The sequence below is a fragment of the Phaenicophaeus curvirostris genome, chromosome Z, assembly GCF_032191515.1.
Source record: "Phaenicophaeus curvirostris isolate KB17595 chromosome Z, BPBGC_Pcur_1.0, whole genome shotgun sequence".
NCBI classification, from domain to species: domain Eukaryota; kingdom Metazoa; phylum Chordata; class Aves; order Cuculiformes; family Cuculidae; genus Phaenicophaeus; species Phaenicophaeus curvirostris.
Window position 1 is genome coordinate 55,928,802 of NC_091431.1, and position 14,109 is coordinate 55,942,910.

At 35.8% G+C, this 14,109-nt stretch overlaps 1 protein-coding gene across 8 annotated transcripts in view; it reads left to right on the forward strand.

Moving 5' to 3' along the window:
• The window catches only part of PDE4D (phosphodiesterase 4D), a 600,157-nt gene that overhangs the window by 418,740 nt on the left and 167,308 nt on the right, over positions 1 to 14,109 (forward strand). Inside the window, exon 1 of one of the 8 annotated variants that reach the window (XM_069880223.1) lies at positions 1,987 to 2,098. The exons of 6 other annotated variants lie outside the window; for them this stretch is intronic. Coding sequence is in view for 1 of the 2 variants with exons in the window: in XM_069880220.1 (XP_069736321.1) it covers positions 4,950 to 5,038 (89 nt within the window). In the remaining variant the exon portion in view is untranslated. Of the gene's footprint in view, positions 1 to 1,986; positions 2,099 to 4,687; positions 5,039 to 14,109 lie in introns of those variants that run through there. One more of the 8 variants, XM_069880220.1, reaches the window with a different exon arrangement.

A 14,109-nucleotide genomic window follows, 5' to 3' on the forward strand; every position in this document is an offset into this window, starting at 1 on the left:
ACAATAACTTCCATACATGTTGTATGAGAGGCCACAGATAGTTCATGACTGATGAGACAAAACCCTTCATATGTACATCTCAAATCAGGTTATTTTATAATCTGTAAAGGTGTCATTAGTGAAAAATTACATTACAATAAAGTTACTGAAAGAGCAAAAAATCTACTGTTTTGTGATGTTTTCAGATTTTTTTAATATAATTCTTATTTACAGTGTGTGATTGAGTCCACGCTTGTGCATGCATTTTTATAGGACTTCTTTCTAGATGGTTTTTTACCCTGTATGATTTCCACAAAATTTAATGGTTTTATAAGAATCTGAGAGATAATTAAACTGTTGGATATTCACAACTATAGTAGAATAGATATGTAGAAGGCCTAGAGCTGCTTTTTTGACAGGAGAGCTGCTGTCCTAGGTAGAATCTTATTTAAGGTTTACAAAATATAGTCAGCACATGCATTTTGCTTGATACATATTCCCCAGTAAAATAATTTGTGATTTTTTTTGTCATTGAACATGTTAACAGGGGCAATTTTATACCATAAATAATATTCAGAGTTTCTGGCTTGTTGAAATAGTTACGAGTGATGGAAAAAATGAAAGACTAAAGAAAATCTACTTGCCTTTTGAGGTATGGAATTAGGTGGGGTGTTCTCTGCTGGAGTAATCTATTTCAGGTGGAAAAGAAATACTTGAAAGTGAAGACACTTCTTTCAGGAGCGTGTAATGGAAGTATACAATTCTTAACAGGAATAATATAAAAATGCAAGTTAGAAAAAATTCTATGGAAGTAAGCTTCAAGTTATCTGACAACTAAATGAAATGTGGAAATAATTTTATTTAATTTTTGGTCTTATGCATTCTTAGACTTCCAGCATTATTGAGGTAGCTCTGTATGAAATCTAGATACCTAGTGTGCTATTGGGGAAAATTAAATTACAAGTTTACCCTGTATTCAAATGGTTTACTCCTAAGTCTTGTTTTGTCAGTTATCTTTAGTTCCTGTCTCAATAATGGTAAGAGAGGGGAAAAAGGATGGAAAAATACCTTGTCTGTAATAAAGTATGCATAAATATTATTAAAGTGTTTAGAATTAAAATTGTGCAAGCCATCTTTTTGAAGTAATGAATAAATGTTTGATTTTAGCTACATATTATTCAATAGCAACTAAACCGTTAGGCAGTATTTGAAAAGAGAAGAAATAACTCTGGGAGAAGCGTCTGTCAAATACCATATATTTATGTAAACTGTCCATTGTAATGACCCTGATTTGAACTCTCTCAGAATTTCCAGCTGTTGATGAATAAGCATTTTTTGAACAACATACTTCATATTGCCATTGTTGCATAGGGACTGTAATATCCTTTTTCTCATAGTATAACACTACATACAATAGGCCAACACATGGGGCAGAGGCTCTGGGAAAGCAGCACAGGGAAGCTGCACAATTGCAGTGTGCAGGAACCACGAAGGGAGCTTGCAAGAAAGCCCCATCATCTCCAAAACTTACAAAGTAATAACTTCAGTTCCTATTTCCAACATCCATCTGTAGAAATGGGAAGCAGTGGTCCTGTCCACTTGCCCACGTTACTGGAGAGGCAGTGGGTTGCGCTGCAGCCCCTCTGCCTCTGGTACCATGTGCTGCTGGTGGAAGGTCCCTCCCAGTGCCCACTCAGGATAGCGCATGTCAAATGCAGCTGATGAAGCTGGTGTAGGTGTTTGTCACAGGCTGCACCTGACTGAAAAGGTCAAGGTGTAAGGAGGAGGCTGTTTAAAGAAACTTTGTTAGGGGTCACAGTGTCTGCAGACTGGTTCTGCTTCTGTCATGTGTTCTGTCAAACCACGCGATCTGTCATGCATCACGATGCTGCTGTGGGTTCTGGTCATATGACCCAAAGCATGGAGCTGAGTTAGTGTAAAGTGGGGATCTCTTTGAAACATCATTGCCACCTCTAGGGAGCCTCCTGACTGCAATCCCCTTACTGTTGTAATTGTTTGCGCCTTGGGTATAATGAGAGGATTGTAGTGATAAAACTTGGCCCTTGGAGTTCTAAAATGCAGCAGGACACAGTTGGGAAAGTGAACTGGGTCTGTAAAGGTATTTATGCTTGTGCCCAGACCTGCTTAATATCACAAGTTTTATACTTACATGATTTCAACTGACAAAAAATAGACTTCATTTCACATGAATCTGTGTGTTCATTATAAATATGTTTAACATTTTTCACTATGAAAAATATTATTTTGCTAGTAATTTATATGAACGTTTTCTTATGAAAACAGCTGCAATTTTAATACCTGGGAGAACAATAAAAGAAGTATTTCCTTAATTAATTAAGTCTTTGTAGATGCTGTAAACCTGAAGCTACCAATAATGATATACTGTAGTGGTACCACTGACCAGCTAGGATTGCGAAGCTGATACCCACTCTGTCAAAATGTAGACTAAAAGTTGAAATCACAAAACTGCCTAGAATGTCAAAGAGATTATGTCATGAAGGTTTCTTACGGTATGCATTTCTGTAATTATTAAGTACAGTGATTTATTTTACATCTTCTATATAAAATGTTACTTGTTTACTCAAGTTATTGAGCTGTTTTTTCTACAAAACTTCCTACAGATAACAACTTAATGCCACATCATTTTATATTCTTTGAGTGCTTCCAGAAACATTTTTTTATTTTGTCTGAAAGAAATGAAAAAATGCAGAAAGAGCGTAGTGACTTCTCTGTAGAAGTCAAGTTGTATTACAGTTATTTGTTCCTTCATTTCCTTGAATTTCCATAAACACTGTGATTTGTATTGATACAGTGATCTACTGCATGCCACTATAAAGTGACAATAAGTGGTTTTGATATTAAGGTATAAATTTAGTCTTCAGTAATCTTGTAAGAAGCTTATTTCTATGACCTTACTGTGGTTGGCTGCATTAGCAGGTTTAGTGCAATAGTGAAGGAAGGGCACTAAGGAGGAGGAAAGGGAGCTCATGTTTGGTTCATTTTTTTCTGTAAAAATAGAAAAAAAATGTTACTGCTATATTAATGTATTATACAAAATTCTTTTTAGAAACAGAATGTGCAAATGGCAATATTAAGTTATTTAAGATGCAATGACAAAAATGCGGCCTACTTTGGTTTTATTTGCCAGAAGAGAAATACTGATTTTTGCAGTACTCACATCCAATATTATCATTCATGGATGTTTAAAGTGATCTATTAATCACTTATATTTTAATGATACCATGATTGTGAAGAAGTCTATACGTTATGATGCCTAGAGAGTACCTTACTAACCATTTTTAGAATGAACACAGTTCTATTCCTGTAATATATTCTATATTATAATTATGTAGTTATGCAGTATATTCTTTAAATTGCTCAAAAATAATGTGGCTTTTGGCCTGGAAACAGTGATTTCGCCTATGAATCCCATATATTAAAAATGTATTTCATGATGTGAAGACATTTATTGTCAGTTGAACCTGTAGTGCATTTGTCAGTGTAACAGATGAAAAATGATTCCTCCAAAGAGCAAAATATACACATATATACTATATTTATAGTTCTGAAAACTGTATCATTTCTCATAGAACCAGTTACCATGAAAACAGTACATTTAATCAGAGTATTGATGGAGAGACATAATTTATCCTTGGGAATTTATTTTTGTAATTCTCTGACCTTTCCCAGTAGAGCCCTTAGTAATCCTAAATTTTCACTTTTAAGCTTGCTCTGGGTGAATATTCAGTTTCTACTCATCACCTTCCTTATGAATAGAAATATCTGGGCTTGCTTTGTTTCAAAGATCATCTTAATTAGAGAATCCGCTGCTTACCAGTGCTGGGAAATCATGGCCACATTCAGAGCTGATAGAGGAAATACCGGTAGCCTCACTGGCATGACCTCAGCTGGTGTCAGAATTGAATTGTAGGCTGTTTGCCTTCAATGCTACTAGTGCTGAGCTGAAACAAGTGTATGCAAGAGTGGGAACGTGAATTAAAAATAAAAATAAATAAATAAATGAATGGAACCCCAAACCAGCAAGTCAAACAACAAAAGGGCGCTGGACTGGAATGACCCCAGGTAGCAAGGAACTAAGTTCAGTTTTCAAAGTCACTGGCGGTAATTCAGTATGGGGAGTGATGTCTTTGAGAAAAGCTGCCAAGAGGCCTGAAAATTATCTTCCAGGCTGAGACGTACTTCCTTAGAGTGGCTGATCTCTCATAGATGATTAAGCTCTTTCAGAAAAGCTACTTAATGTTATAAATTGATTCTCTTTAGACACTGTGAGGAAGGAAGACATACTTCAAGAGAGTTAAGAAATAAAAAAGGGGCAATTGAGAGGTTTATGGGCATGTTTTCAATAGCAGTTTTACTCCCTGATTACTATGTCTTACTTTGCCAGAGGGGAACACATTGAGGGACAGCAGATTTTGGTTTGTAGTTCTTTTTCAGAGGTTTTATTTTTCTTCTACATACTTGTTAGCTGTCTAATGCCAGCTGAAACAGATCAGTTCATATATAATCCATATTAAAAATAATTTCTACAGACTGTTAAGACTTTGAAGGCCTTTATCTGGGCAGCAATGAATAATCAGAGCATTGGCTATTTCTGGTCTGCCTTAGTTCTATGGTTCTGTGATCCTCAGTGGCTGTTATTACTATCTAAGGGTTTACCATAAGAGTTCTCACTTGAATAACAAGATAAGAGCCCTGAATATCGTAAACGTTCATGCAAAGGGCAAGTCTCATGCAGCAGGAAATCCCAGTTATCCCTTCTAGCCTGTGCTCTCAGCCAGCCACATCTCTGCCAAAGCATACCGTAGGAAAAGGACGTTCCCTTACACAGTTACAAGTGCTTCATGATTAGAGCGGGGCACCTCCAGCACAACTGCCCTGCTTACCCTCAGGGATATATTTTGTAGAAGATTTTAGAATTAACTTTGCCAATGGCCTTTCTGTGGGATCCTTTTGGAACCTATATCCCTCGTCCATCATCAAGAAATAAGATGAGATTTCGCTTTTTGAAGTCTTACAGGTATCTCTTCTAATGGCTTACGGTGTAATTGACAGTGATTATAGTTGCAACTGTGCATCTTTTTATTTTTCTCTAGGATTACAGACTATAGAAATTTGGAAATGCCTTGTATAATTGTTATTGTCTTGAGCCTGTAAAGGCTTTGCTGAACATGTATCTCAGGAATATAGTGTTTATGTTTCTGTGTGATTGGAAAATGTAATGAATAATGGAAGTTTATGAAACTGTGCTTTTCAAGCAAATAATGATTTTGAATCTATTTTGCGCTCCAAGTCAGGGAAAAACAGATTAACATTTATGTCACTGTTCCTATAAAAATATTTATTTTAAGTGTTATCAGTACTTATAATAAGTAAACATAGTTAGTTATAAATATGACACATGGATACAGCATATCAAATCTCAATTAATACTTATAGTTGAGGGGCTTTTGTATGACTAGAAAGCCACATTTGTTAAATATTTTTGTGTTTTAACATTTTAAAAAGAAGTATAACCAATGAGTAAAGCATGCAGATTCTGTTTTTAGCTCAGCTTTTATTTAAAAAATAACAATAGCAAAATATATATCCCAGTATTTATCATGCTACTTTTTGCAATCAAAACAATACTGGCTTTCCAATTTCTTTGCTTTTATCTATATAGGTGCAATACAAATTTCAAGTCTAAAATTCTTAAATAAAACCTTCCTTTTGTATATAATGCATTAAGGAAATTAGTACATATAATCTTAATGATAACTCTTAACTACTAATTGATGCAGCAGTCATGTTTATTTGCACAGGTGTACAGTATCAAATGTCCAATGTGTAGAATTAGGGATAGAAAGCATTGTCTATGTGAATACTGTAAAAAAAATTGGCTAGGTAAAGTCCAACTCCTCTCAGTGTTTTGCAAAAGCTCTGTTTTTCATACAGAGGGAACTCTTTCTATGAGAAAAAATAATAAAGATGAATGGATTTGAATAGAAAATAAACAGATGGTATGTATAATAGTTTCTAAAAGTTCAAACTATTTCATATAATTCAACTGAGATTCTCTTAAGGCTTTTTGGCTTATATAAAGCTACTCCTTTCTTTTAGAAATTTGTATCAACATTTCAGAAGCAAAAAGAATAATATTTCAAATAGCATCTTAATGTAGGATCTGATTATTTTGATGATTAAGTTATTTAAGTATAGAACACTGTCTAATTTTTCAATCTAACAAAGTGAAAATAGTCTTAAAAGTTGTTAGTTAAAATAAAAAGCAAGGAACTCTTATCTAATGTTCAGAGGTATGACTGAATTTTTTCTTGCCATAAAGTGTTATATGTTTATTTTTCAGAACTTAAAGAATTATCAAGAGACTGATGATAATTTAAAATAAAAGAGTCATATTTGTATTATTGAATGTGAGTAATTTTTATTTCACTGTATCACTTAACTAAAAATTTTGACTGAGAAGAGGATTAAAAGTCCTTAATATACATACTGCCATGTCACTGCCATGGATCCATTCACACTGTAGATTATATTTAGAAATCTACTACAAAATTTTACAGTACCCGCTCCCTATGTAATTTAATAATCTTGTTTATGTCAACTGACGGTTATGCTCACGTCACTCAACTATCTGATGTCAAGGGACTTTGGTTTCTAAAACTGAATACCCGATAGTACCATCAAAGGCTTTCCATCATGAAAATTGTTTAGCAAAGCATGCTGTTCTGCTTCGTAATCTTAATTTAAATTCTGAAGTTGGCCATTACTTTAAAATTTCTTTTGCTACATTTTGGGCAAAACCAAAGAGTCTTTCTTCTATGGGATGCTCATAATGTTTTGATTCAATGGACCATTATGTTTTAATCTGTGTGTTTCATTTTTGGGATATTCTGTGGCACAATGATGCCCCCTTGTAGCCAAATAGTGATTTGAGTTTCTTTGCTGATCAGCAAGTGCTAGATCAGCATCTTTCAAAAAGTGGTGGAAGAACCATGCTAATGCAAGTTTTCCCAGAGCAGGAAAAACACATGCCTTGTTTTTCTAGGAAGACCTGGAATGCAATGCAGTCACTTAAAGGTCTTCCTCCTCTGCCCTTCCCATTAAATAAACCATAGCTTCAAGCCTCAGCAAATTGTACTGAGCAAACTCAGGAGGCCAGCAAAACATTTCACAATTTTAGTGTATTTTTGCAGGCTGGACAAGGAGGGTTATTTTGTTTTGTAGGGATGTGTGCTCTTCCTGCTGTCTGGCAGATGAACATTCTTCTAGACCAATACAAACAAAATATGTGTAAAGCTTTACTATGTTTTCAGAACTCACAGACAAGCTCAGCTCTTTTCTCATTTTCTTTCTTTTTTTCTTCTTCTTTTAGTTTCTTTTTAAAGCCTTCAGTCTATCTAAACTGAAGCATACCTTGTGTCCTGAAATGTAGACAGGAATAATGTGTACTGTGGCATTTAGCTTTGCTCAGGAAAATACCACTAGATGTGACCGTAAAAACTGAGTCCTAAGAGCAGTTACACTTTAGAGCCTCCTGAGACTTCTGAAGAGTGGATGGAGACAGAAGCCTTCTTCATGACCTCTAAATCCTGTCACACATGGATGAAGAACTAAAGCCCCTATCAAAATTTCCTGTGCATAACTGAGATATATGAAAAAGAGCATGTTATATGACACTCAATCCTGCTAGATGCTAAACACTCATACCTCCCTCTAATTTAGTGACAGGTTCTCAGGGCGGCTTAGAAGATTCTCCAGAGGCAGCAGGATCTGCCCTGATTTTCTAGCTGGTCTTTAAGTCTTTTTCACAGTGAAGGGTTTGTGAATAACTCAGGGTGAAAATCTGCTGAGTAAAATGTGTTTGTGGAGACAATTTTACAGGTATTGTAAATTCCAAAGTAAAATGGGTATTATGGAGAAATGACACTGGCATTAGTATGCATTAAATTGAATAGTCAAAGAATTAATAAGTTTATTAAGTTACTAGAGTCTCAGAACTACATCTTCATTTGGTTAGCTCTGAAAAAAACACTTCCCAAGACAGCAATCATGAAACTTATATTGTCATATGGAAAAAAAGAAAGGTTCTTTGTTGTTTTGTATGAGCTTCTGTTGTTCCTTCCTCTGCTTTCTTTCTGTTTTTCTTCTTTGTCTGCCATCTGGCATATGTCCCTGGACTAGAGCAATGGTCATGTGGCTGAAGCAACTGCCAACACCACTTCTGCAGCCAGCTGCTTACGGCATTCATACATAAGGAGGCAGGTTCCCTCCTGCCAGATTATTGTACTCCAAGCCACTAAATCAGGAGCTGGACTGGAAAGTGGAATCTCTCTCTCAAACAGCAGTTTTCAGGAATCCCTTCTCTAAGGGGATTTCTTAATGATGTCAAAGTTTTCTTGTAAATGAAATGGGAACCGAAAGCAGATTGAAGTTCATTATCTTACTTATTAGAGATTAGAGTCCAGGCACACTGGAACTAGTTTGGTTCTTTTTGACTAGTCATTCAACACTGTCTGGGAAATAAAATATTCAAATACATAAGTGTGGACTCTTCTAGTGAATGTGATGAGTCACGCTGTTGATTTCATATTCAGCCTAGAAATTCGGTAATTCAGAGTATGCCGTGTCACCACTAAAATGATGTTTTGAGTACTCAGACTTATTTTAGGCAAATCTGCATGCCAAAATATCATATCCAATTCAAACGTTTAGTTATGGTAAAATAGCAAGGCATATTGCTAGTCAGCTTAACTAGCAATAGGAAAGCAGATGGAAGTGAATCATACTTGACTCTTGGTGTTGCTGCAGACTTAGATCCATGACAGAACTGCCTCAAGAGTCCCTGATAATGACTGAAGAGTCTCTACCTCATTTCCTAAAGCCTCAGAAAATCAGGTCCTATTCCACAGGTCCCCAACAGCAGGGAAAACACAGAGGACAAGTGACACACTCAATTGTTTCAGCTTTTACTTAACTTTCTCAGATGTCATTGATCCTCACACAAATAGGTTTGAGCAAGTCTATCAAAGTGAGGTAGGTTGAGTCTGTCAGTGTTTCTTATTGCTGCTTTGGACTAATGTTACCCAAGTGATTATTCTTTGGGATTTTGTTGTTCTTGCTACTGCCTCGGAAGTGATTTAGTTAGTATGATAGAGAAAACTGAAGTATATCTATACTTTTTTTATAAGCAACGTTTTTTTCCAATTTCTATTCAAGTATTTCTAACTGTCTAAGCCAGAACCTGTATGAATAACTGTCAGGCAATGTTCTGTTATACACAGTGAAGTAAATTATGATGACTAGAGTTGCTATGGTTTAAAATAAATAAATGGCTCGGCTTTGCTGTTTGAGGCTGAAACAATCCTCACACAAAGCTGGCCTTCCAGATTTGGCTGGAAACAGATATTAGTTTCCCTTGGGAGTCAGAAGAAGATTACATGAACCACAAACACAAGGAAATACTCAGTTTGATTTACAGATTTTAGATGTCCACAGGTATTTATGTTAATGTCAGGACTATCTGACTTGCAATTCCCTGATGTATAACAAATTCTAGGAGCACTATAAATAGGTGTATCATTCAATCTGATACCGAATACATCAGGAACAAGCTGCCACTAGTTCAGCGTGTACCATTTCAAAATTTCTAGATACTGCATTAAACAAGAAGAAAAGTGGTATGGAAATAACCTACCAGTTTTTATTTTATGCCACTGTACAATATGTTTATGTTAATTCTGGATCAGAATAGATAATTTTTTTTATCTGAACTGGAATTCCTTATTAGAACTAGTAAATACATTTTATTTCTGAGCCCAAGAAACCACTATTGACTACAGGTCATTTTGTGTTTCAGTTATATCTATCAAATCCATATATGAGTGTCAGTTGAAAACTTCTGGTAAATGCTAAAAAGTAATTTAAGGCTCTAATGCATCTTTCTTCATAAGACAAAAAAAAAAAAAAAAGAAGAGCAAAAAAACCCCATCCACCTAGAATGATAGGGCACACAAATCATTTTGATTGTCCTTAGCTGTAGAGGGTGGGGGCACTGTTATATTTCACCACAGGGGTGGTCTGTGTGTCCATGTTCCTAGTCTGTTACAGCAGACAGCAGCAAACATTTGAGAGAAAATAGTAAGAAACTTGATCATTACAGTGTGATCTTTCTTGAGGGAGAATCTCATCAGTATCATCCATAGTTCCCTATGCATGTGCACTTCAGAACTTTCCTTACTGTGTGTATTGCTTACTCTAAAAAGTCTGAGTGTTCTAGCTATTCATACCGAGTTTTGATCAGTTTTTAATAAAAAAACTGCAGGTCTTTTTGGCTTCAGCAGTATCTGTTGACACTCACTTCCACAGGTGTACTGACTGTGATGTGCAAGAGTTCATTCTGCTGTTGTCGTTTCCTTGGAACATTTTAAGTAGTATTGCAACCTTATGTCGCTAAAATGTTAGTTGTTATTTTATGTATATGAGTACTTGCTCATCTGCTTTCGAACTAATATATATTTTCAGTGCCTCTTTTCACATGGAAGAATTTCTTGTCCATATCATTCACATTGCAGATCTCATCAACCCTCCTACTGCAATGCTTCTTCTAATGGAGAGTGACTTGAAGTAAACCCAGAGCTTCTGATGGGGATACATGGTCTAGATGAACTATAATATTCCTATTCTCATGGAAATATAATTTTAATAACATTTCCATTATAACATTTCCATTATTATCCTCTATCTCATTTCCGATATACTTCACCAGATTTGATGATTAACTGCTTTTGGGTCGTGAATAATAACTTCCCATTCTGTTAAATACCTGATAGCGTCTATACTGACCACAGTAGATATTCTGCAGTTTTAACTCTGTTGGAATAGTCTCACTTCCGTTACTGTGTACTCTTTCTCTTGTTTCATGTCTGCCCATTCTCTTTCTTCTAGAGAAGTTTACAAGGACACAGTATTGAGTGAAGGCAACAAGGATCATTGCAGGAGGTAGAATTTCAACCTCTATGGAAATTTTGCATTTCTAAAAGAAAAAAATCCCTTATGATGAATAGCCAGTTTTACACAGTTTTCTGAGGGAGGAGCATTTCTAAGACAACAAAATATAAAATGTGATTTAGATTTTTTATAGCCTCTCTTCTTCTGGATTCTTTACTTGCTAGAATGTCCTTCAGGCAAGCTGCCAGGATCTGGGCAACTGCAGAAATCAAGGGTCTTAGCAGCAGGAGACAAATGCTTCCCATCCACATACTCATACAGCTGGCCATTATAAACATGTCATATATAAATATATATATACACACACATTATGCACACACACAGACATAAGTGTGTGTGAGTATATCCTACATTTAAGTAAGCAAACCAGCAGATGTTTGCCAGGAAGAAGCTGAATACACAGTACTTACTTTATTGTTTGTCCACATGAACTTGGCTTTCCTTTATTTATTTTACCTTTGCTACATTTCCAGTCAATACTTGGCTCTTTAGTGGTTTAGATTTCACAGGCTTTAGTACAAATTTCTGTTGAAGTTGTAAAAGCAAAATGACACAGCAGAACAAAGAACAGCAAAGCCTAAGAATGTCTATTGTCTCTTGAAGCAGGATCAGATATACTCCTGTTAGAACTAGCTGAAGTTATTTAGTGAAAAAACCTAAAATGGAAGAAAGCAGAACTTCTTAAATGGGACATAATTGCCTCCAGATGGAGAATGAGAGGCCTTGTATTTTCTTGGCTATAACAGATGTAGGTGAAGCAAAAAGCCAAATATAAAAAAAGGAAAAACAAAATAAATCCAGCTTGAGCTACATATGTACTACTCTAATACACCCTGTGAGTTACCCTGTGAATCCAATTTGATCTGCAGTTGCTGGAAAGTGAGACATACCAGATATGTCAATGTCTCATGACACTTCACCTGAAGATACCTTTTCCTTCACCAGGCTCTTCCCAGACACAGCTATGTACCTGCAGTCCTTGTTGTAAGCTTCTATGGAAGTATTAGCATCAAACAAAAGCACTTAGGAGGCTGATGCTCCTTGATTACTTACTTTCCTCTTGCTTTGTCAGGAATTATATTTGGCTTATGTCAGTCTGCTTTGAGAAGTCTCTCACCTGCAGAGAAAATATAGGGAGTTCACATCCCAAGGGAATGTTTGCCAGTTGTTTGAATGGTGAATTCTCTATTTCTGTGTATGGCCATTTCATTTGTACAAAGCACAAGGAGGACAGATGGATGGGTGAAGATTTAATCTTTTCCAAAGGGCAATGCCTGCCTAGGGAACAGTACATCAGGGTCGGTTATTTTGTTTTATGGTTTGGGTGTTCTTTCAAATTAACACTCTAGTTTCTTTTGTTCAATTTTAAGTTCTCTTCTCTGTCTGATAAACTAAAATGTGGCAATACATGGAATTCACAACGGCCAATTCAAATATTGCATATGGTACATGATCTGCTGCTCAGACAGCTCTCACATAAGGTAGAACATCATGTATGATGCAGTTTTTAATCTTAATTTATATGACACTGATGTTTACTTGGTTTTCCTAAATGTGTGACATATGTTTCAGATTCTATGTAGCCATCTAGTTATATAATTTTTCCTTGCTTTTTGTTCCTCTTAATTGTAAAATAAAAAGAAAATGGAAAAGAGTACAGTCATGCAAACATTACATGGGAAAAGCAGAGGTCAGCTGTTTTAAGCAACCAAGTTCATCTGTTTTGTATCAGCTTTGTAAGTCAAGCCAAATGTTTCAACATCATTTGCACTCCATTGGACCAGGGACTATACAGTCAGAAAATAATTTGCAACCTGAGGCATGTCTGTAAAACAGCAGAAGTGAAATCCACTGAGTTTTTCTTTTACTGGTGTCAGAAATGGAAAGCATTTATCTTATAAACATTGTATGTGGAAAATGCTCCAATGAATTTGCTGTGAGATGTCTCAAAGTAATGGGTTCCTGAACAGAAGTGTAGCCTGAGAATAAGGAAGAAGTTTACATTATACTGTTATCTTAGCTTTCTGAAACAAAATATTAATTTTTGGCAGATATTTTTCTACTTCAAATAGAAAGGAAACAAAAAAGCATTGGTATAATTTCTTAACATTAACCTGAGTATCCAGATGGTTCTCTTAATGAGGGAATCATGCACTCTTAATGACTGTATAAGTTGCAAACTGTATTTGTTCCTTGTTTCCTCTTGGCTGTGGTCTCAGTTTAAGATTTTTCCCATATGACACAGCACATGGCATATTTTGAGGCTTATCCACATATGGCATAAAAATACATGCAGTTCCGTTTTCTAATAAACTTTGCTCAGGATCATACAGAACAGAAGGAATTCTAACCAGAGTGGTTTTACTATACAAATAGGAGCACATTTTAATGCCAAAATAATACTTACTGTTTATAGAAAAGTATATTAATGATCTAACACAGATGGTATAATAATTCATATTTGGGGCCAATGGCAAAATGTAGTGTTATCTCATTAAAATTCTGTTTCAAGATGCAGACAAAACTGCATCCTCACATGCAGAGAAACATATAACTGTGATCCTCCAAGGGCTTAAGTTTTGCTGTCACGATTCTTCTTGCTTGGCCATTCCTGCTAGAAAGATAAAAGTTCCATTATGCTGTGCATACTTTTCAGTCTGGACTCTTAATAGATCAAATATTAGCCCACAAATCCATACACATTTAAATGGAAAAATGTAGTGATCTAGGTAGTGTCTGTTATACACGTACAATGATATGATTGTCTTATCCATGCTGAATGTCAGAAATGTATGTTTCTGTAAAACTTTGAAGTGAAAGTACTTCTTGAGGTAGCTTGATGGTCTCTGGTGCTAGATTCACTGGTGCTAGCTTTGCTGGTTTTGGTAAGTGGCACGTCAGGATCCTGATTTTGCCTTGGTTGTAACTACACCATGAATAAAACAGCACAGCAATTTTTTCAGATGATGAACTGGGACTATCTGACAGGACAAAGCTAGTGTCCATAACACCAACATCTCCTGGAGCAGAATGTAAGGGGGCAAAATACTTACATGGAGAGGTTTGTTACCCACTGTTCAG